Source organism: Macaca nemestrina, chromosome 12, assembly GCF_043159975.1.
Source record: "Macaca nemestrina isolate mMacNem1 chromosome 12, mMacNem.hap1, whole genome shotgun sequence".
NCBI classification, from domain to species: domain Eukaryota; kingdom Metazoa; phylum Chordata; class Mammalia; order Primates; family Cercopithecidae; genus Macaca; species Macaca nemestrina.
In genome coordinates this window covers 111811154-111834338 of record NC_092136.1, presented here as the reverse complement: position 1 = coordinate 111834338, position 23185 = coordinate 111811154, and the positions used below count along the sequence as shown (strand labels likewise).

Genomic DNA, 23185 nt, shown 5'->3' with positions numbered 1-23185 from the left:
AGAAAGAAAGAAAGGGGGGTCTCACTGTGTTGCTCAGACTGGTCTTTAACTCCTGGCCTCAAGTAATCCTCTGGCCTCAGTCTCCCAAAGTCCTGGGATTACAGGCATGAGCCACTACCTCACCTGACCTGACATAGTCCTAAATAAGGAAATTAATTATTTACAATGTGGGGGGCAGGGGTGAGGGAACCTAAAAGTCCAACAACAGAGAAGTGGTTAAGAAAATTACAGCCATTATAATGTTTACCAAACGTGCCCACATTAAAACAAAAAATTTTAACAATTTTATGTTAACGTTAAGTGAAACAAAGCAAGTTAAAAAGTTTGCACAGCATATGATCTCATGTTAAAAATATACTAACACAGTGAAACCCCATCTCTACCAAAAATACAAAAAATTAGCTGGGTGTGATGGCACGTGCCTGTAGTCCCAGCTACTAAGAAGGTTGAGGCAGGAGAATTGCTTGAACCCGGGAGGAGGAGGTGGCAGTGAGCTGAGATCGCGCCACTGCACCCAGTCTGGGTGACAGAGCGAGACTCTGTCTTTTAAAAAAAGAAAATATATATATATATATATATATGTACATATATGTGTGTATGTGTATATATATACAGAAAAAAAGACTGCAAGAATATTTTCCAGAATATAACAGTGTGCTTCTGGGTGGGAGAATTATGGTTTGCAGTTTTCAAAATCATAGTTTGCAATATTTTTCCAATGCTCTGTAATTAACATACATTATTGCTGTAACAAACTTTAAATATTTTAAAAATGCATATATTCTGATTAATTGCTAGAATTTCTCAACCCCTGCCTCATTTTATTAATTGCAGAAAAAGATGAATCAAGGTCCAAGAGAGCTATTAATAGAATTTCCACAAGAAGGAAAAGCAAAAAAATAAGACAAATATATTAAAATTCTGTTTCAGGATCTGAGTCCTGATGGAGAAATCCCCAGAAGTAGAACCATATTGAAATTCCAGTAACATCATCACGCTTTTCACAACAATACACCAAAAACTTACAGAAGGCTCTGTTGGCAGCAAGGAGTTAGTAAATCTCATAACCACTTGGGTCCCCATCTTCAAGAGTCCCTAGAAGAGATGAATCAGGGCCACCTTAAAACAGGAAGAATAAGAAATGTACAAAATAACAGGCCAGGAAAAAAAAAAAATTAAAGCTAAACTAACCTAGTTGGGGCCAGGCCCCTCCCCAAAACCTACCAACTTAAGTCATCTTGAAGTATCAGAAACAGGACCCTAGTTAGCAGGAAGTCCAGCTGAAGATATTACAAGCACAACAGGGCTATCCCAGTGGCATTTGAAAAAATTTTTTTTTTTTTTTTTTAGAGAGATAAGGTCTTGCTCCGGCACTCAGGCTGGAGTGCACTGGCACTGTCATAACTCACTGCAGCCTTTAACTCCTGGGCTCAAGAGATCCTCCCACCTCAGCCTCCCAAGTATCTAGGACCACAGATGTGCACCACCACACCCAGCTAACCCAGTGGCATTTCTAAACCTAGTTGTTTAGGTATTAATAAAGTGAAGAGTAATACTCCCCTATCATTAGTCAAGCAACAATGCATTTTCCCTTCTTCCTATATTTATCAGTCAAGGACCACAGGAAATATTCTGAAGATAATCAGAAGAAATACTGGAAGCTCTGCTACTGGCATTTACTTCCCTCTATCCTCAGAAATTGAGTTTTAACCCAGAGAGACAACATGTATAATTTTTTTTTTTTTTTTTTTTGAGACAGTCTTGCTCTGTCGCCCAGGTTGGAGTGCGGTGGCACAAGCTCAGCTCACTGTAACCTCCACCTCCCAGGTTCAAGCAATTCTCCTGCCTCAGCCTCCCAAGCAGCTGGAACCTCAGGCACGTGCCACCACACCCGGCTAAGTTTTGGTAATTTTTTAGTAGAGATGGGGTTTCACCATGTTGGCCAGACTGGTCTCCAACTCCTGACCTTGGGTGATTCGCCTGCCTTGGCCTCCTAAAGTGCTAGGATTACAGGCGTGAGCCACCGCGCCTGGCCCGGCATGTATAATTCTAAGGCAGAAATGTGTATATTGCACTTTAAGCTTACAAAGTACTATCATCTACATCATCTTATTTGACCTTTGCAGTAAATAATCTCTGAAAACAGGTTAATTTTTTTTTTTAAACTTTTTTGAGATGGAGTCTCGCTTTGCAGCCCAGGCTGGAGTGCAGTGGCGCGATCTCAGCTCACTGCAGCCTCCACCTATTGGTACAAGCGATTCTCCTGCCTCAGCCCCCAGAGTAGCTGGGATTACAGGCGTCAGCCACCACGCCTGGCTAATTTTTTGTATTTTTAGTAGAGACAGGGTTTCGCCATGTGTTGGACATGCTGGTTTCAAGCTCCTGACCTCAGGTGATCCACCCACCTCGGCCTCCCAAAGTGCTAGGATTATAGACATGAGCCACCCCGCCCCGCCAGTACTAAACCGGCCCGACCCTGTTTAGCTTCCAAGATCAAAAGAGATCGAGCGCCTTTCAGGGCGGTATGGCCATTAAATTTTGCATTTTTAGTAGAGACAGGGTTTCTCATTGTTGGCCAGGGTGGTCTCCAACTCCTGACCTCAGGTGATCCGCCCGCCTCAGACTCCCAAAGTGCTGGGATTACAGGCGTGAGCCACCGCGCCTGGCCACCTTCATTTAATATATAGAAAATAGGCTACAGAGTTTCTCCACCAATTAGTGGTGGGGGCAGCCCTCCAACCCACCTTTTCTGAATCTGCCTGCATTGACTCTTTGCCAGACAACAGGCCGGGAAAAAGTGATAATGGTAATGATATAATGGCAGCCAACATTTGACTACAAACTATGTACTTGTTGCAAGTGCTTTAAATTCTCACACTTTATGGAGCTAATACTATTTTTTTTTTTTTTTTTTTTTTTTTTTTTTTTTGAGATGGAGTCTTGCTCTGTCCCCCAGGCTGGAGTGCAGTGGCGAGATCTCGGCTCACTGCAACCTCCGCCTCCCCGGTTCAAGCGATTCTCCTGCCTCAGCCGCCTGAGTAGCTGGGATTACAGGCCCGTGCCACCATGCCCGGCTAATTTTTGTATTTTTAGTGGAGACGAGGTTTCACTATGTTGGCCAGGCTGGTCTCGAACTCCAGACCTCAGGTGATCCGCCCGCCTCAGCCTCCCAAAGTGCTGGGATTACAGGCGTGAGCCACCGCGCCAGGCCGATACTATCATTGCCAACTTTTGTGTGTGCGTGTGCTACAATTTCATTTTCAGTACTCTACCAGTCTTTAATCATCCCTCTTAGGGACCAGCAGAGAGACAGCGGTATTTGGGGAGAACGGAGAACAGACTGAGAAAGGGGAGTGCGTTACCCCTCCTCTCCAAGCTCTGAAAGTCTGAAGCAGGAAACTGCACACTAAGAATGTACAAGGCTGAGAGTGGGTTTGGTCTTTGAAATTTTAGCCTCCTCCTACCCGCTTCAACCTCGCCACCTCCGCGTGTCCCCAGTTTCGATGTGGATGATCAACTTGGGTAATATTTTTGTTACCCGCCACCTTTCAGCACCTACCTCTTAAATTATGGGTCCGTCTGGTTCAGCATCTCTGTCCCCAGCCCTCCTGGGCTGGGCCTGCCCCTGCTCTGGCTTTGCCGCGGCATTCCCGCTGCCATGGTGATGCGGAGGCCGGCCACAGGCCCCGCCCGCCTCCAGCCAGCCCGAGCCAGCCCCTGCCGGCCTTGGTCCCGCCTCCGGCCCGCCGGATCCCGCCTCCTGCAGGTCCTGACCGCCCCCGCGCCCCCGGACCCAGATCCTCCCACTGCCGTTCCGGACCCGCCTCCCAGGAGCCCCGACAACAACCAATCCCGGCATGGACCTCAAGGGAACTGCGCCCTCTGCCAATGGTAGCCCGCCCCCTGTTATTCCCAAACCCCACCCGCCTCCAGCTCCGCCTCCAACCGCGGCCTGGGGGTGGGGCCGGAAGGCCTCTCTACTGGCTGGACTTTCGAACCGCCCTTAAAACTGGGCGGGATGCGCTGTCCTCGCGAGGAGCCTTGGGGCCCCGCCCCAGAAAACACGCCAGGCATGTTTCTCAGGCCATTTATTGATCCTAGCGGCCCCGCACCTGCGAGAGCCAACAGTCCCTCCGAGGGAAGTTTCCGGGCCTCGCTGTGCTGTCGGTTATCAGTGTCTTGAGGTTCTGTAGGCCCACGGTTGGAGAGCGCTTCCTCCACGCCTCAGCCCCCTCCCCCATTTGTCTGTTAAGGTCTGGAGCCTGACTCAGCCCAAGGCAGCCTTGGTGTCTGAATGTAAAAGCTCAGAATGCTTTTCCAGAACACCTCCCCTTCAGCTTTGGAGTTTAAGGTGTGTGAAAAAGGATACCATTAATTAAAGTCCGACAAGATCAGCCCACGTGCTTATAGGCTAACTTTTAACCTGCTCTTTCTGCGCTTTTCAAGAGCAGGAGCAACAATGGTGAGGTCGAAGACCTACCTCCCTGCACACTCCACCTAACCTCATGTGGCTACCTAAGTTTAGCTATCCACTCATAGCTAAACCAACTATAACTCCAACCTAACAGTGGCAAGTAAGAGGCCAGGGGAGAAACTGGGACGCTCACAATTCCTGGGGCTTTGGAGTTCTTTAAGCTTAAAACGTGGCCAACATCCCTGGGTTACCACCCAATTCCCCAAAGCTGTAGATTCTCCCCCACAGGAGTAGTGGTTAACGATGGACTGGGCCTTCCTCCCCAAGGCTCACACCAGGGTCCCGTTCTTGCTGTCATAGCGAGGTGTGGCCTGGGGGAAGCGAAGGGTCGCATACTCTGTAGCGTCTTCTAAATGCACTTGTTTCGCTTCCCAGGAATGGGGACGGCTGCACACTTGAATGTCAGCATAATGTAAGTTGCTGTCTTCCCACATGAGGCCTGGACTCCTCTCTTGAGACCCTTGCTGCTGTAACACCCGCTCATACGTGTGTCCTGTTGTTTCATGGCCCTGCGAGGAATGGATAGCATTAAGGGAGATTCATGGCTTGGTTTTGCCCCTCACCTCCAATGCAGGGGCAGGTCGACTGATGTCCCTTCGCTTTGCTCCTTTGAGGGGCAGAGGAGGACAGACAGAGCCAGCAAATTCTACAGGTGACTGAAATGTGTCTGTTGCAGGGCAAAAGAGCTGGCTACTGGGATCCCATGTCCGAGCAGCCCCGGAGAGGGGACAGAGGCCTGTCATTACCTTTGGGCCATTCTGCTGCAGCTGTCGTGGCTGTGGCTTCAGTGTCCGTCTTGCTTGGCTTCCTGAGGGGAAGAAATCCAACTTAAATTCATTCTCTCTTCCCTGTCTCTGTTGAGACTGCCTTTTCAACTCACTATTAAACTATCACGGCAGGCTTCCGTCTGATCTCCCTGCCTCCATTCTCACTTCTTTCATGTCTACTAGTCCTAAATCCAAACTCCTTAGCAGGGTTTACAATCTGGCCCTTTCACAATCTGGCCATATTATCTTCCATCCTCATTTTTCACTAGCCCCTAACACAGTTCAACATGAGAACCCATTATGTGCCAGGCTCTGTGCCATGTTCTGGTGGTAGAAGGATGAGTAAGCTGTTTCCTCTACCTCAGGGGGCTTACAGCCTGCTAGGAAAGACAAATAAATAAAAATAAGTAAACAGACTTACAATGCAAGATGGTAAGTGCTTAGCTACACCAATCAGTCACTTTGAATCAAGTCAGTCTCTCTTTTCTTTTTTTTTCATGAGCTGATTTATCTGCCTAAAACACCATCTTCTCCCTCCTCTGCTGACTTATGAACTTTGCTTTTATTTATTTATTTAGAGACAGAGTCTCGCTCTGTTGCCTAGGCTGGAGTGCAGTGGCATGATCTCGACTCACTGCAACCTCCACCTCCCGGGTTCAAGCAATTCTCGTGCCTCGGCCTCCCAAGTAGCTGGTACTACAGGCACACACCACCATGCCCCACTAATTTTTCTCTTTTTAGTAGAGATGGGGTTTCACCATGTTGGCCAGGCTGGTCCCAAACTCCTGACCTAAAGTGATCTGCCCCCCTTGGCCTCCCAAAGTGCAGGGATTACAGACGTTGAGCCACTACGCCCAGTCCTTTGCTATTATTTCTTTGACATTTTGACATCAGTGTCTTCTCTCATTCTCCCACAGCATGAGTGCACATCGGTTATAGCACCAGTAGATGATATTACAACTGTTTGTTTATATGAATTTATCTCTTAAATTTGATTTTCAGCTCTTCCAGAGCTGAGATCGTGTGTCTTTCCTCTTGTGCCTCTCTGCCTCCTTGGGACCCACACAGGTCCTCACATACAGTATAAGTGCTGAGTAAGTATTTGCTAGATGAATGAAAGAATGAGCAACCAACCCTGCCACTCTGAAATAATGGAAAGAATAAGATCCAGAGGTTCAGAGCTAGTCTTCAACGCAGCAACCTGGATTCTCTTTTCTCTTTGGTGTGCTGTCTCCCTTTATCCCTTCATTCCTTTTCTACCCTTCTGCCCTTTCCAAAGATGGCAGTTCTATTGCCTTCTCTAATTTGCCTCCCCCAGATTCTTCCCCCAGCCCCAAAGTTACCTGTTTTCTTTTTCTTCTGGAAAGTTGATGGGCAGCTCCTGTGATAGGAAAAACAGATCACCCATGTGCAAGAAGCCCTGGCCTCTGCCCTCCCTCCATCATCATTTGCTCTGTGGTCTCCTTAACATTCTGATGACCTTCCCCTACCTCCCTCTAACAAAGATTCACCCTGAGCCAGGTTCAAAGCATTAGTCAAGGGTACCACACCTCTCCCACATGGATGGTTCTGGAAGGTGGAGTAGTACAACTGACATAACCAGACCCAAAATACAGCCTCAGGCAACCAGGCACTACATGCCAGGGATGTATCTGGCTTGAGAGCTATTCTGGGATTGTCTAACAGGCTAATTCCCAGCAGAGGGTGAGGGAAACCTGCCAAATGATGGAATATTCTTGGATCCAGAGACCCTCTTGCCTCTTCTTCAGTGCTTTTTTTTTCCCTGGGGTCTTTGCCAATCTGGGACTTTTATTCTGGGAGCCCTGGAAGCTGCCACAACCAGGGCTAACTAATTACAACCCCTTAGGGCCCTTTCTTAACAAGTGACCTCCCTCCCTGCTTCCTTGTCCTTGTTTTTAATTAACAGAGAAAGTGAGAGATGTTTAACCTTTAGCATCCTTTAGAGAACTTTGTCTACAGAACAGGGAGCACTGCATTTGGTGAGTGACTCAGCTATCCTGCCCTCACTGTAGGGCAGACCTCTTATATTTATTTCTGAGCCCCTAGGGTCCCCAGTGGCGCCCGTGTGTCTACGTGATTGTTAACTGTTTGATGCCAGAGAGACAACACTGTTTGAGGAAATAGGCTAAATAGTTTGGGGCTTACTCCGGATTCTTTTTCTTGCTTTCTTGCTAGTATATTTCCAACTTTTGCCAGAGCCAACCCTGTTTGTCTGTCTGATCTCTCATCTCCTGGGAAGTTTCCTTCTTTGCTAATTGGTGAGGGTGAGAGAGAGAAGACTGACGTCCAAATCATGAGGACTACTGTGGGGAAAAAAGTCAGGATTTTTCCACACACATTTGACAAAGGTTTTTGTTTTGATGTGACTTTTGGTTTTGCTACAGCTTGCTCAGTTGACAGCAGTTGAGTCTCCAGCCAAACTCTACAGGTGGTTCAGAAGAAAAACTACTTCTGTGTTTTTCTACTTCTTCTGCCACTTCAGCTCTTGCTTTATGTTACCGCTGCTCAGTCAGCCTTATCCTAAGAACGAGATAATCTTCTAATTCTTTACCACTTGTTACTACTCTTTACCTACTTATTTTTATTTAAATGGATAGAGAAAATATTAATCCTAAAAAACATAGACTAGGGCTATCCAATGTTAGTGAACAGAGCCTCTTCTCAAGTTAGATATTGTGCAATGCTGGGACACAACCCAAATGGAGTGAATATTCTTTTAGATTCACAGGTGATGAGATTTTATTTTTAGATTTAAGGATACTAAGTGGGCACTCTTCTACAGTAGTAATAGGAATAAAAATTTGTGCAATCCTCCTAGAATGCAACTGGCAATAAGTATAAAAAGCCTTAAACATAAATGTGTATGCCCTCTGATGTAGCAATTCCATATCCTAAGAAATAATTATACATGTACAAATATGGATATTCATTATAACATTATTTAAATTGCAAAAAATAGGAAATACTCTGAAGGTCCATGATTTGGTAACTGACTAAATAAATGGCATATCCAATTAATGGAATATATGTAGCCATGTCATAAAGAATGTTGGAAGGACCCGAACATCATGGAAAATTTTACTCTTTATTAAGTTAGTAAAAAGATATGTTTTGGAATAAAAACTGTGCACATTTAAAAAATATATGGAAATACACTAAAATGTTCCCATCATCTCTGGGTGCTTATGTTTATGGCTGCTTTTTATTTTCTGCTCTTTGCAGAAGTTAAATTTTCTGCGATGAATGATTATTACCTTTGTAATCAGAAACAATAACAACAAAGAATATTTTAAAATAAAAATATCTTCAATTGCCATAATATCTTTAAGCCTCTGGAGGTTTATTGAGATAACAAAAAATAGAGAACAAAGTTTTATTCAATCCTACTAGTATTTTAAGAGGAAAAAAAGATTTTGGTTGGACTGTTTGGTATAGTGTCTCTAGAATGGGCTCTGGAGTCAGACTGATGAGGTCAGACTAGCTGTGAGACCTTCAGCAAATTTTTAACCTCTCTGGGCTTCTGTTTTCTTATTAATAAAATGAGTATGATAGGCCGGGTGAGGTAGCTCACGCCTGTAATGCCAACACTTTGGGAAACCAAGGCGAGCGATCATTTGAGGTCAGGAGTTCAAGACCAGCCTGGCCAACAGGTGAAACCCCGTCTCTACTAAAAATACAAAAATTAGCTGGGCGTGGTGGCGCGCCTGTAATCCCAGCTACTAGGGAGACTGAGGCACAAGAATCGCTTAAACCTGGGAGGCTAAGGTTGCAGTGAGCTAAGATTGTGTCACTGCACTCCAGACTGGGCGATAAAGCTAGACTCTGTTTCAAAAAAAAAAAAAAAAATGAGTGTGATAATAGAATTCAGACCTCATGGTATTATTGTAAGGATTAAATAAAACAGGAAATATAAAATACTTAGCATGGTTCCTAGCATATAATAAGCATCAGTAAAAGTTGACCACTAATGACTATCACCATCAGAGAACTAACCAGTAATGAAAAAAGAATACCAACACTTGGGAAGAGACAGAATAAAAGAAGCTGTTACATCCCCTTCTCTGGAAGCTTTTCTGTGCTTCTGGATGTCCTGTGTCTATAAGGCATCTCAGAGTTTAAAGGGTGCTTTATTTTGTCAATCCTGACATTCCAGGAAACACATATTTTTGTTCCCATTTTACAGATGGGTCAACTAATGCCCTTTTTTACTAACTTAATAAAGAGTAAAATTTTCCATGATGTTAGGTGTTCTTCCAACATTCTTTATGAAGTGGCTACATATTTTCCATTAATTGGTTATGCCATGTATTTAGACAGTTACCAAATGTTGGACCTTCAGGGTATTTCTTACTCAACAAGGCAGGGACCAAATGTCCTTTTATTACTGTGTCTTCTGTGTCTATCACTGTGCCTGTAGTACATGTCCAATAAACATTGTTTAATAAATGAATGGATAAATGAATGAGTAGTAGGGCAGGACTTGAATCCAATGTACTACTACAAAACCTATGTGTTTTCCAATGCACTTCACTTGTCTATCTAAATAAAATGATGCTTTATTTATAACATGACATTCTCAAGATCTGCCCCAAGCATGGAAGGCAGTAGACAGGATAAAACCAGGACCAGGAATTTATGGCATGGCAGTGATGAAAATTCTGGGAAAGAACAGTAACAGGGCCACAGATAATTTATTACGAGGTTCTAACATACAGTATATCCTTTGCTCTTCAAAATAAGCCTGTGATCTACACAATGTAGGATGTATTATCTATATTTTATATATGAGGATGAATACAGAGAAATTAAGGGACTTATTACCTATGGTCACATAGTAAATAAGTGTGAAAGTCATACTCAGATATCCCATGGATATTCTTCTTTTTCCTACTTCTGCCCTTTTATTTTTATTTTCATTTTTGAGGCAGGGTCTCTCTGTCACCCAGACTGGAGAGCAGTGGTGTGATCATGGTTCATTGCAGCCTCGACCCCCAGGGCTCAGATGATCATCCTGCCTCAGCCTCCCAAGTACCTGGGATTACAAGCGTGCACCTAGCTAATTTTTTTTTTTTTTTTTTTTTTTTTTTTTTTTTTTTTTTGAGACGGAGTCTCACTCTGTCGCCCAGGCTGGAGTGCTCCGCCTCCCGGGTTTACGCCATTCTCCGGCCTCAGCCTCCCGAGTAATTGGGACTACAGGCGCCTGTCACCTCGCCCGGCTAGTTTTTTTGTATTTTTTAGTAGAGACGGAGTTTCACCGTGTTAGCCAGGATGGTCTCGATCTCCTGACCTCGTGATCCGCCCATCTCGGCCTCCCAAAGTGCTGGGATTACAGGCTTGAGCCACCGCGCCCGGCCTAATTTTTTTTTTTAGACGGAGTTTTGCTCTCATTTCCCAGGCTGGAGTGCAGTGGTGTGATCTCAGCTCACTGCAATCTCTGCCTCCTGGGTTCAAGCGATTCTCCTGCCTCAGCCTCCCGAGTAGCTGGAATGCCACCATGCCCGGCTAATTTTTTTTGTATTTTTAGTAGAGACAGAGTTTCTCCATGTTGGTCAGGCTGGTCTCAAACTCCTGGCCTCAGGTGATCTGCCTGCCTTGGCCTCCCAAAGTGCTGGGATTACAGGCGTGAGCCACCGCGCCCGGCCACTTGGCTCTGTTTTCTAAGGTCTCCTGAAAGGAGGTGCGGCTCTGGTGTTGGAACAAGGAGGTACCAGGCAAAGGAAGGTGGCAGTGGGAGGCTGGCAGACAATTATCTCCAGGTGCTCTGATTTTCGGGGGGCTCTACATCCACCAATAGAGATAGATGTTCCCCTCTGCCCTTCCACCCTACTCACCAGCTTCCTCCGCAGCAGACCCGGTTTCCCATGGCGCGCTGTCTCCAAGGGAGCCCAGCTGTTTTTATGCATCAAGAGGCATTTCCGGGTTCCTGGTTGAGCTTTCCGCCGCAGCTCCCGGAGTCTGTGTCAGTGTCAGATTTCAACCTAGCAGGTTGGACTTTGGAAGCCACCTGCTGGAATGATTCCCAGGTGACTGTGTTCCCAGGCAAAGGATAGAACAACACACGGGCTCCAGGTGAGAGCTATCTCAACTTCAGGATTTGAAGCGTTTTTTGATGAAGCCATGAACTTGAGCTTCAAGCTTCAATAAAAAGAAACCTGAGATAGAAAAGGGCTCTCGGTTTCCTTCGGAAATGCTTCTCCATTACATCCCTCTGTCTTTGAAATATATCCTCTATAATAGATGAGTGCCTAATGTAATAGTTTGCTCAGCACCACTCTGGTTTAACTGAGTTTCACTTTCGTGGAAATTGGTACCAGTTTCTCATTATCTTTGTCCAGAATCTGGATTGGGATACTGAAGTCTGTTGGAAACTTAAGTTTGGGAAAATGAGTTCCTCAGATAGTCTCCCTAGATCTTTGAAATCTATGTGGGCAAATCACTTAACCTTTATAGGGTCTAAGTTTCCAGGGCTGTGAAATTAAAAAACTGAATCTAATCCCCTTTCTGGTATAAAATCAGATGATTCTATGATCGGGATGGCCTCAGCACTTCTTAACCACTCACTTCCCTATCCACAATTCAGAGCTACTGATTCTCCACTTACCCCTCAACTCTGCTTCTCCTTCCAGTAACGCAAAGTTTGACTCACCCCACACTCACCAGTTAGAAAATATGGGCTCTAGGAGAATCCATTGAAACCCATTATTCTTGTCTTCAGTTCTCTCACCCCATTGTTAGTGTTTTCCTCGGATGCCTGGTTATTTGTGTGTCCTTTAAGTGGATGTTCAGGGCCCACCACTCAGCTCTGCACTCCACAGAGAATACCCTAGACTTTGAACTCCTCTTATGAAACATGGGTAAAAGTGACAATCTTACAGGATTGTGGTGAAAAATAAAGCTGTAGTGCAGGGCCTGGCATATGGGACACGCTCAGTAAGAGTTAGGTATTGTTGTTGTTATTATTACAAAGCATATTATTTTCTTTCTTTCTTTAATTTTTAAAGAGGGTCTCAGTCTGTCACCCAGGCTGGAGTTGAGTGGCTAGCTCACTGCAACCTCAAACTCCTAGGCTCAAGAGATTCTCGCCCCTCAGCCTCTCGAGTAGCTGGGACTACAGGTTCACACCACTGTGGCCTAGCTAATTAAAAGAAAAAAAAATCTTTTTAGAGACAGGGCCTTTTTTTTTTTTTTTTTTTTAACTAATGTGAGATGGGGTCTTGTTATGTGGACCAGGCTGGTCTCGAACTCCTGGCCTCAAGCAATCCTCCCATCTCAGCCTCCCAAAGTTCTGGGATTACAGGTGTGAGGCACCACACCTGGCCAAGATAGGGTCTTGCTATGTTGCCCCTGCTGGTCCTGAAGTTCTGGCCTCAACTGACCCTCCCACCACGCCTGGTTCCCACATCTTACTGTCTTTTCGTGTGCCCTAATCATTGCACTATTTCATGGCCATGCTTCTTCCGTGCAATCCATTCTGTATTCTACTCTACCATTAACTGTATCCTTTTCATCCTGTTACCCACTCCTTCTCCTCCCAGTTCAAAAGCCATTAATGATTTCCTATCACCTACAGGATACCGTTCAAACTGCTTAGCCTAGCACTCAAAGCCCCCCATAATCTGGTTCCTTTTTAGCCACCCCTTCTGTAATATTTTAAAAAGCACCTAAGCAGCTGGGTTTACACAGTGGCTTGGCTCATGCCTGTAATCCCACTGCTTTGGGAGACTGAGGCAAGAGGATCACTTGAGCCCAAGAGTTCAAAATCAGCCTGGGCAATATAGCAACAACCCATCATCTCTACAAAGTATAAAAACTGAAAAATTAGCCAGGTGTGGTGATGTGTGCCTGTAGTCCCAGCTACTCAGAAGGCGAGGTGGGAGGATTGAGCAAGAGAGGTTGAGGGTGCAGTGAGCTGTGATCACGCCACTGCACTTCAGCCTGGGCGACAGAGTGAGACTGTCTCTAAAAAAAAAAAAAAAAGAAGAAGTAGAAGAAAAGAAAAGGAAATCACCTAAGGGATTTTTAGATGACCAGAAACTCCAAAGAAATCCATAGAGCAATAGAGCATTGTGGTAGCCAGAAAACCTGATATGCCTAAAGCAGCATTAATAGAAGCCTGAAGTGATAAACAAGGATATTGATTATTCCACTGAAGTCTGTACCAGTCAATCCATGACTGGAATAACAATTTTAGGCCTAGATGTTGAAATTCAAGCTACGTTATCAAAAGGCAGTATGTTCAAAATAAAGTTAATGGGTAATATGTGATGTGGAAAGTGCTATATGATATGGTTGAAAGAACAAGGCATGGCCAGGTGTCGTGGCTCACGCCTGTAACCCCAACATGTTGGGAGGCCGAGGTGGGCAGATTGCTTGAGGCCAGAAGTTCAAGACTAGCCTGGGCAACATGGCGAAACCCAGTCTCTACAAAAAAATACAAAAAATTAGCCCGGTGTTGTGGTGAGAGGATTGCTTGAGCCAGGGAGGAGGAGGTTGCAGTGAGGGGAGATGACACCACTGCACACACAGCCTGGGTGACAGAGAGAGACCTTGCCTCAAAAAAAAAAAAAAAAAAAAGACCTAGGCATGTTTAGCTGGGAAAGGGAAGCCTCAGGAAGACAGGATGGTTATCTTTAAATATCGGAAGGATTTTCAAGTGAAAAAACCATTGCATTTGTTTTTCAGAGAAGTTACTGAAATGCAGATTTTGATTCAACAAAATCAAAGGAATTTATAACGGTTAAGTCAGTTAAGACCAAAAAGAAAATGGAGGGCCAGGTACAGTGGCTCATACCTGTAATCCCAGCACTGTGGCAGGCCAAGGCTAGAGGACTGCTTGAGTCCAGGAGTTCAAGACCAGCCTGGACAACAAAGCGAGATCTCGTCTCTAGAAAAAGTAAAAAATTAGCCAGGCGTGGTGGCACACACCTGTTGTCCCAGCTACTCAGGAGGCTGAGGCAGGAGGATTGCTTGAGCACGGGAGGTTGAGGCTGCAGTGAGCCATGAGGAGCACGGGAGGTTGAGGCTGCAGTGAGCTGCAGTGAGGCATGGCCACTGCACTCCAGCCTGAGCAACAGAATGAGACCCTATCTAAAAAAGAAAAGAAAGAACATGGAACAGGCTACCGTGGGAAGTTCTAAGTTGTCTGTCATTCAGAATGTCCCAGAATAAGTTGATTAATAACTTTAAAAGAATTTGAATGGAGTGGGGATTTGGACTAAATCAAATTTAGTTTTGACTAAGTTTTCAAATTTTTTATAGCTGAGAAACCCTTTCCCTTAAATAAAGCTCAGTTACAAAACATATCAATGTGAAGTTATTCTGGTTGAAGTCTAAGTGGAATCCTTTTCTTTCTTTTTTTTTTTTTTTTTTTTTTTGAGACGGAGTCTTGCTCTGTCACCCGGGCTGGAGTGCAGTGGCCGGATCTCAGCTCACTGCAAGCTCCGCCTCCCGGGTTTACGCCATTCTCCTGCCTCAGCCTCCCGAGTAGCTGGGACTACAGGCGCCCGCCACCGCGCCCGGCTAGTTTTTTTTTTTTGTATTTTTAGTAGAGATGGGGTTTCACCGTGTTAGCCAGGATGGTCTCGATCTCCTGACCTCGTGATCCGCCCGCCTCGGCCTCCCAAAGTGCTGGGATTACAGGCTTGAGCCACCGCACCCGGCCTGAAGTCTAAGTGGAATCCTTTTCTTATTATTTTTCTTCTCAACTAGATTCCGGAAAGTTGACAATAAAAGCTAATAGTTTTTATATTTACAATATATATTCCCCATGGTGTATTACATGAGGTTTGATAAATATTTATTGAATGAATGAATGAACAATTAAATATATCAAATGTTATTTCTCTGGGGCATGCTTTCATTTTTAATAGACAGCAATCTTTCAACCAGAAGTTGAATTCCTCAAGTGAGTTCTGTTATCCTGGAGGTCCACAGATCCCTAAGAAGGATGTATGAATGGGTCTGAAGAGTTGTGGGAACCTATTCAAATTGTATTGCCAAATTTGGGAGCATATGTATTTTTCTGGTAAGAGCAGCTATAGCTTTTGTCAGATTTTCAGAAGGGTCTATTACTCCCAAAAGTTAAGAAACAACCACTTAATTTAATTCAATTTAATTTTTTTGAGGCAGGGTCTCACTGTGTCACCCAGGCTGGAGTGCAGTGGTGCAATCTCAGCTCACTGCAGCTTCAACCTCCATAGCTCATCCTCCCACCTTAGCCTCCCAAGTAGCTGGGACTACAGGCATGCACCACCATGTCTGGCTAATTTTTATTTTTTTGTAAAGACAAAGGTTTCACTCTGTTGCCCAGACTGGTCTCTTACTCTTGGGCTCAAGTGATCCTCCTGCCTCAGCCTCCCAAAGTACTGGGATTACAGGTGTGAGCTGCTGCACCCAGCCAAGAAACAACTACTTTAATGGAAGAATTGTAGGTATCTACCACAGCCTAATAAAATATGTATTCGGAGGCAGGAAAGTCGTTTTGGACACCTCCCCCAAATCACCTAGCTGGATGTTCTCTTGATTGCAGAGAATAACTGAGGGGACAGACCCTCAGGCTTTTCTGAATACACCATACCCCCAGAGGACGGGAAGGTAATGGGGTTCCATGATCATTGGAGAGGCTTTGTGTCTGTGCCCCTGTGTATGCATACTCGGGCTCTCAAAATCAGTGACCATTTCAGTGGACAGACCTTAGTACATGAAAAGAAAGTATTTACTCCAGGGCTTTAGGCAACTCTCATCAGCCAAAAACCATTTTCCCAGCCCCTACCCAAAACGGGCCAGACAGTCTGGAGACCCTTGTTTTTGTGTCTCTAATCACCAGCTCAGACAGTGCCCTCTGGGCTGTTTGGATGGCATATCCCTTTTCCCTCCCAGGATCACTCTCTCTTTTGTTGCATTGTGAGAAAATCACGGCTAGGAATTTGATCTGGAGCCAGCGTCAGCTTCCGGGTGTGATCTCAGTATCCAAGTGCGAGCTCAGGGTCCTATGACGTTAGGCACATCAAACTGAGGAACTTTTTGTCTAGCTGGCTGTGACCGCCTCCCTCCCTCCCCATCCCAGCTTGCCGGCCACAGAATAGGGAGCAGCACAAACAAGGCCCTGAGATTTGGGTTTATTCGGCTCCACCCAAAACTAAACCAAGGCTATGACACGTCCCATGGGACCAAACCATACATTGTAGACCATGCACCTTTCCTTTCCCCCAAGGACGCTGCTACCTCTGGAGTGGTGGGCAGCTGCCCATATCACCATGGGAGGTAGAGATGGATTTGCTGGGTGCTGGGTCTGTGGCAATCAGGGCTCAACTATGGCTGCCTCCTCCTCTTCCTCTGGATCAGGAGGCGCAGGGAGCAGGGAGATGTAGACCTCATTGACCTCTGTGTCCAAATGTCGGCCACCCCGAGGCGCTTCCAGGTTTAAGATGCCATCATGGGAGAGAGCAGCTCGGACCCGCCAGGGGTCGACATCAGCAGGCAGGACATAGGTGCGGCAGAACTCTCGGGACACGAAGCCGTGGCGGTCCAGGCGCTGGGGGTGCCGGGCAGACACCTCCAGCAGGTTATCCACAGTCCTCACAGTCACCTCGTCTGGGGTAAAGTGGCTCACATCCAGAAATGCCTGGAACTTGCCCTCACTGAGCCTAAGCTCGGAGGCCCCTGCCCTGCTGCCCTCCCCAGCTGGGGTGGCCCGAGGCCGGACATAGTAGCCATGGTAGAGTGTGGGGGTCAGGATCTCTTCTGGAAGGAGGCCTAAGGGGCAGAGAGAACGTAAGAGGCAGGATGAGGGAGGATGAGGCTGGCACAGGGGCGAAATGGGAAATCTGGAGAGGAGGGATTGGGAAGAGCAAGAGGGTAGTCAGGAGGAGTGGGGAATGGGAAGGAGGCCACACAGTAGCTAGGAGGAGAAGGCAGCTGGGAAGAGGGGAAAGAGAACGGAAAGGAAAGGGAGGAGGAGGAAGAGAAGCGGGGGGAGGAGGAGGCACCAAATGGCCTGGTTGATAGAAGGGGGACAAGGAGGCACACCCAGGCGGGCAAAGGGCAGGTAGCAGCACTGCAAGCACCAAGTGTGTCTTGAGGTCAGCAGGAATGGGAAAGAGCTCTGCTTGGAGGGGATGAGAGGGAGTCTGGGGTGGGGGGTGGCTGGTCCCAGGAGATCAGTTAAGCCCAGAGTGGGGTGGAGGCCAGTAACGTTGGGAGGTCAGCCCAGAATTTCAGGGGGTGGGGGTGGGAAGCAAGGGGGTGGCATCTGTGCCATACCTTCTCCGAAGCGCTGCTCACCCAGGCGGCTCGGGTTGGCAAATTCGTACTCAGCGGTGGCTGGGTGGGCATGTGGCACTGAGCGGCCCGACATGGCTGCAGATGCAGCGGGAGCCCTGGTCCGAGGTGCAGCCCCAACAGGCGCAGCGCGACCCCTCCAGCTGCCCGGAGAGCCAGGGCTCGATAGGAGGTGGGGGCGGGGTCGACACCACCCAAAATAGTGCCGAGCCTCTGGGGGGGAGGGGCGGGGAGTGGGGGCCCTGAGTGAGAGCAACGAGGGTGTGACCAGCGCCGCCTGGACCCCTAGTCCCCTCCCCCGCACACTCTTCAGCTGTCGCAGGGGGCCTGAGAGGACAGCTGAGGGTCCTGGTTAGGAACGAGCTGAGAAGGGGGAGCTGGTGGTGCCTGGGGCATGAAGAGGCCTCGCTGAGACCCTCACAAACGGTTTGCACGTTTCCACACCTCATTTTCTCCTCCTTGGAGGCCGGCACTGTGCACCCAATTCCTAAAGCACTCCTGGATTTAATGTTCTGAGAGCCACATAGGATGAAAGATGCAAGAAATCTTTCTGCTCTTTTTTTCAGGGAGTGGGGTCTTTCTGCCCAGATGTCGGAGTCCTCTCCTAAACCCAGGTCAACCCAGGGCAGGAGGCAGATGGCTGGTACTGACATGTTGACCATCACTGCTCTCTTCCAAGGACTCACAAAGAGTTAATGTCCCTGGGGCCCAGCCTAGGAAGATTCCAGTCCCTGCCCAGGCCCAAGATAGTTGCTGGCCTGATTCCCCTGGCATTCAGGACTGAAGAGGAGGAGGAGGAGGGGCACACTCCACCGCCTGCCCCCCCACCCGCCCGCGTGCCTGCTTGGGATTCCTGACTCTGTACCAGCTTCAGAGAACTGGGGTGGGGGTGGGTGCCACTGGGTGTGTACAGAAAGCTAGTGAAACAAGACCATGACAAGTCACTGGCCGGCTCAGACGTGTTTGTGTTTCTCTTTTCTTAGCTCAGTGAGTACTGGGTATGTGTCACACTGCCAAATCCCCGATCACAAGTCTCCATGAACCGGCGGTGAGCTAGGATAATAAAACCCCTGACATCACCATTCCAGAAGCTTCACAAGACTGCATATATAAGGGGCTGGCTGTAGCTGCAGCTGAAGGAGCTGACCAGCCAGCTGACCCCCCACACTCACCTAGCCACCATGGACATCGCCATCCACCACCCCTGGATCCGCCGCCCCTTCTTTCCTTTCCACTCCCCCAGCCGCCTCTTTGACCAGTTCTTCGGAGAGCACCTGTTGGAGTCTGATCTTTTCCCGACGTCTACTTCCCTGAGCCCCTTCTACCTTCGGCCACCCTCCTTCCTGCGGGCACCCAGCTGGTTTGACACTGGACTCTCAGAGGTGAGTCTCCCCACTGCTAGAATGGGAGAGTCCTTACTGGAACCTCCTGTAAACTTCTCCATCCATTTTCCTCTCCTTTCCTGCCTAAACCATTTTAGGCACATGTGTATCCAAATGTGAAGAAAAATGAGGAGGTTGCTAGTTCCTCCCTCCCCCGTCACCTGTTTCTACTTGATGGTCCTCTGTATCCCATTTATTACATTTTTTTCATGCAGTGTCAAGTTCATCCTCCATCCCCTAACTTCTCTGCAGGGTACCCCTTTCTGGTTTGGTTCATAACAATCTGCAGGGAAAGAGCTGCCTTCAAACTCCTTTGCTCATCTCTTCTAACACCATGGACTCTTGACCAATTGTACCATCTCAGGTGTCAGAGCCAGGAGAGAGCCCTGCCTCACCCTGCCTGAGCTGTTCACCCTCATGGGCATTTTCTGCCTTTTTATTCCCTCTTCTGTGATTTTCTGGGTTTCTCAGGGCTGTGACAGGGCATTGGCCTGGGTCCAACCAAGCCTTATGAGGAAACAATATAGGGACCCCCACTCGTCCTAAGAGGGTGAGAGAACAGGGTGAACATATAAGGTTGACAGAAGCTGTCACAGATAACGCTCTGGTTTAAAAATATTCAAGTGTGAGTAAACAGGAGATGAGTGGGCAAGGGCTTTGGAAGGACAAGCAGGACCAGCAGAACATTCCAGATTGGGTGGGTGGAAAACTGGCAAAGAGACCTGAGCCAGAAGAAGAGGCCTTTGTCTCACAGACAAACCACAAAGCCAGGCATTGGAGCCAGAGAGGCAGCAGATGCCAGGCCTGCACCCATCCTTGCGACTGGTCCCCTGGGTGATCTGTCTTCTTCTCTGTCCCTGTAAATAAAGTTTGGGTCTGATCACCATGAGCCTTAGGTATCACTGTGGTGGCTCCCTGAAGCAGAGAGCCATGTTTATTTAAAAAGGGGATATTTTAAAGCAGAAAAGAGAAGGATGAATTACCTGGACAGAAAGCAACTCTGCAGAATAAGACAACACCAGTATAATGAGTACTTTCGCCATCTTTCTCCCGTCCCATTCCCTTACCTTGCTATTTCTAGATGCGCCTGGAGAAGGACAGGTTCTCTGTCAACCTGGATGTGAAGCACTTCTCCCCAGAGGAACTCAAAGTTAAGGTGTTGGGAGATGTGATTGAGGTGCATGGCAAACATGAAGAGCGCCAGGTATGTAGCTTGGTGTTTTGTTTTTGTTTTCTGCTCATTCATTCAGTGTATACTGTAATAGTCCAGGTAGTGCTATCAGCTTTGGAGGCTGGCTACATTCTAGTCCCAAGCTATAATAGTCTAGATCAGGGGTTACAAATCAATGTCTAGAAGACTAAGTTAGGGATAGACCTATTGCTGTTGTTACTGTTGTTATGGCCAGAGATGTGGTCTTTGTTTGATTTGATCGCCTTAGATGGGATGATGGGATGTTGATGCCCCATCTTAGCCAGAGGTTCTGAATCTTGGCCACATTAGAATCACCAGGGGAACTTTCAAAAAACCTAATGCTCAGGCATACTCCAGACCAATTAAATCAGAATTTTTAGGGGTGGGACCCAGGGCATCAACATTTTTTAAGGTAATTCTAATCTACAGTCAAGGTTGAGGACCACTGATTTAGGTATAGGGCTGTCAGACACCTAGTTGCTTTGCATAATTACATTAACTACAGGTACCCTAAAGGCACTTGAGTTGTGAATTCTCTGTTAGCTGTGCAAGAATCCATGTCTCTTCTTTAGCCCATCTTAATGCTGAACTTCTTGGTTTGTCTAAATTTCAGAGCTGTGCTCAGTCTTTAATCCCCTATAGCCCATGCGGAAATCAGTTAATGAGAGCCTGTTTGGCTACATGCTTGAGAGTCAGCAGGCATACGGGTTAAGGTCATCTACTCTTTGGGGGAATTCTGACGAATGGAACAGCTTTTCATGACTTTGTAAGAGGGCTTTAAAATTCCTTCTCACCAATTAATGATAGCTCAGCGATAGCTCAGAACCTGTACGTCAACCAGTACAGTTTGTCCTTAGTAATGTCCTTAGGCTGTTTCAATTTTGCTCATATGATTTAGGTTTGGGTCATAGTCTCCTTGGATGGAGTCTTTTTTTTTTTTTTTTTTTTTTTTCCCCAGCAGCAGTCCTATTGTTCTGGAACCTTCTGGGACATTCCTGAAGAGTCAGGACAATTTCAGGGCTTCCTCAGGGACTCAGATTCTAAATGAGATTCCAAATTCTGTAGGCCCAGTCAACATTATCTAAACCTTTGGGAAATGCTCCTAAACATATCTATGCCTCAGGGTTTGAAAAACAATGAAGTGTTGTACTGTTTCAGACTTCTCAGATTCTCACTGGTAGGAGTGACTACCTAGGTAACTTCATCTTAGCCACAACCCTGAAACAAAGCACTGTTTATTTTTCCTATGTTGTCATGGCATTTGGTCTCACCTAAGGGGAAATCAGGATGCCTGAGTTCTGGGCAGGTGATAGTAGTTCATATTCTTATCTCTCTGCCTCTTTCCTCATTCTTTTGGGTTAGGATGAACATGGTTTCATCTCCAGGGAGTTCCACAGGAAATACCGGGTCCCAGCTGATGTGGACCCTCTCACCATTACTTCATCCCTGTCATCTGATGGGGTCCTCACTGTGAATGGACCAAGGAAACAGGTCTCTGGCCCTGAGCGCACCATTCCCATCACCCGTGAAGAGAAGCCTGCTGTCACCGCAGCCCCCAAGAAATAGATGCCCTTTCTTGAATTGCATTTTTTAAAACAAGAAAGTTTCCCCGCCAGTGAATGAAAGTCTTGTGACTAGTGCTGAAGCTTATTAATGCTAAGGGCAGGCCCAAATTATCAAGCTAATAAAATATCATTCAGCAACAGATAACTGTCTTGTGTTTGAATATTCCACACACTTTTAAATAAATGTACGGATACCACAGATCTATTTATGATTGCATTATGGGCTCCAAGGATACTCATATTAGAGAAAGTACTCATTATTAGAGGGCTCCAAGGATTTTAGAGTCAGAATGACTGGCTCCACCACTTACTAATGATATAAATTTAGGCAAGTTGCTTAACCTTTCTGGTCTTCAGGTTTTCCATTTATAACATGGGTTACTGAGTTGTACAGAGCTATTATAGGAAGTAAATTAAGGAGAAGAAGCAGGAAAAGCCCCTGGCAGAGTTCAAGGAATATTAGTTACTCTGTCTCTGCCCTCTTTGATTTTAGCCCTCAGTTTAAAGGACTGGAACACATCTGAATGAACTCTGGATAATGCTACATAAAAGGCCTTACTGCATCTCTAAAATTAATTACATCATCAGGGAAGACATGGTGACCCTAATATTGTTTGACGTTTTCCTATTGATAAGTATTGCCTTAAGCTGATTTACAAGGGCAATAAGCAGGACTTGGGTGATTATCACCTAACAAGCTCTGAGGTATAGGCTAAATCAGTGGCCCCCAACCTTTTTGAAAGCAGGGACTGGTTTTGTGGAAGACAATTTTTCCCGTGGCCCCGGGGGAGCAGGGGATGGTTTCGGGATGATTCAAGCATTAGATTCTCATAAGGAGTACACAAGCTAGATCTCTCACGTGTGCAGTTCACAATAGCATTCATGCGTATATGAGAATGTAATGCCACCACTGATCTGACAGGAGGAGGAGCTCAGCTTCACTCACCTCCTACTGTGCAGCCTATTTCCTAATAGGCCACAGGCCAGTACCAGTCCATGGCCTAGGGGTTGGGACCCCTGGTCTAAATTATCGAGCAAACACCTACTAACCTAAGGCCAGGAAATATCCAATTCAATGACCTACCACATAATAGTTAAGTTTTAGAATTACAATTAATAACCAATCAATAAGTGGTTCTATTATTTAGCTTAAAGACATACCACTATGCAAAAAAATCCCCCCCAAAAGAAAAAACAACCCTCCATTTCATTTCTGTGGGTCTGGACAAAACTTCTGATTCACTTGATAAACAGGACTGCTGTAGGTGATCTGGTATAAATGTTTATTGACAACTTTTATTTTTTCTTCAGCAGCTTCCAGCTAATTTCTGATTTCTTGCAAAATCAGAAATCAGTCAGTTTGGGGACTGACCAGGGTTTTGAAATATTCTACATGAAACAATTGCCTAAATTTTTTTTATGACATAGAGGGGAACAACACACACTGGGGCCTATCGGAGGATGGAAGGTGAGAGAAGGGTGAGAATCAGGAAAAATACCTAATG

The 23185-nt window shown here is 46.4% G+C and overlaps 4 protein-coding genes across 10 annotated transcripts in view; 1 reads left to right on the top strand and 3 right to left on the bottom strand.

Annotated features, from left to right (window-relative positions):
* Window positions 1-3890, bottom strand: part of LOC105493620 (DIX domain containing 1) — a 101135-nt gene extending 97245 nt beyond the window's left edge. For 2 of the 4 annotated variants that reach the window (XM_071075950.1, XM_071075952.1), the window contains exons 1-2: window positions 3560-3890; window positions 1027-1095 (exon numbers count right to left, since the gene is read on the bottom strand). In XM_071075950.1, the coding sequence (XP_070932051.1) occupies window positions 1027-1083 (57 nt within the window). In that variant the 5' untranslated portion in view covers window positions 1084-1095; window positions 3560-3890. Of the gene's footprint in view, window positions 1-1026; window positions 1120-3559 lie in introns of all 4 variants that reach the window. The other 2 variants (XM_071075951.1, XM_071075953.1) reach the window with 2 other exon arrangements.
* A 183-nt stretch (window positions 3891-4073) lies between these two features.
* C12H11orf52 (chromosome 12 C11orf52 homolog) lies at window positions 4074-12423 on the bottom strand. Its single transcript, XM_024796526.2, has 4 exons — window positions 11094-12423; window positions 6585-6622; window positions 5221-5282; window positions 4074-4983 (listed from the first exon to the last, which is right to left on the bottom strand). Exons 1-4 carry the CDS (start codon window positions 11123-11125, stop codon window positions 4744-4746), a joined length of 372 nt encoding a protein of 123 aa, XP_024652294.1. The 5' UTR covers window positions 11126-12423; the 3' UTR covers window positions 4074-4743.
* LOC105493616 (crystallin alpha B) lies at window positions 7203-21879 on the top strand. Of its 4 annotated transcripts, none has more exons than XM_071075967.1 (4): window positions 7203-7241; window positions 18525-18923; window positions 20005-20127; window positions 21478-21879. In XM_071075967.1, exons 2-4 carry the CDS (start codon window positions 18723-18725, stop codon window positions 21679-21681), a joined length of 528 nt encoding a protein of 175 aa, XP_070932068.1. In that variant the 5' UTR covers window positions 7203-7241; window positions 18525-18722; the 3' UTR covers window positions 21682-21879. The 4 variants fall into 4 exon arrangements, with proteins under 4 accessions (XP_070932068.1, XP_011759716.1, XP_011759715.1 ...); XM_011761414.3 differs by lacking the exon at window positions 7203-7241 and adding an exon at window positions 17285-17342; XM_011761413.3 differs by lacking the exon at window positions 7203-7241 and adding an exon at window positions 18123-18184.
* Window positions 15959-17731, bottom strand: LOC105493617 (heat shock protein family B (small) member 2). Its single transcript, XM_011761415.3, has 2 exons — window positions 17524-17731; window positions 15959-17016 (listed from the first exon to the last, which is right to left on the bottom strand). The coding sequence occupies exons 1-2, from the start codon at window positions 17615-17617 to the stop codon at window positions 16562-16564; spliced, it is 549 nt and encodes a 182-aa protein (XP_011759717.2). The 5' UTR covers window positions 17618-17731; the 3' UTR covers window positions 15959-16561.
* Window positions 21880-23185: the final 1306 nt, after the last annotated feature.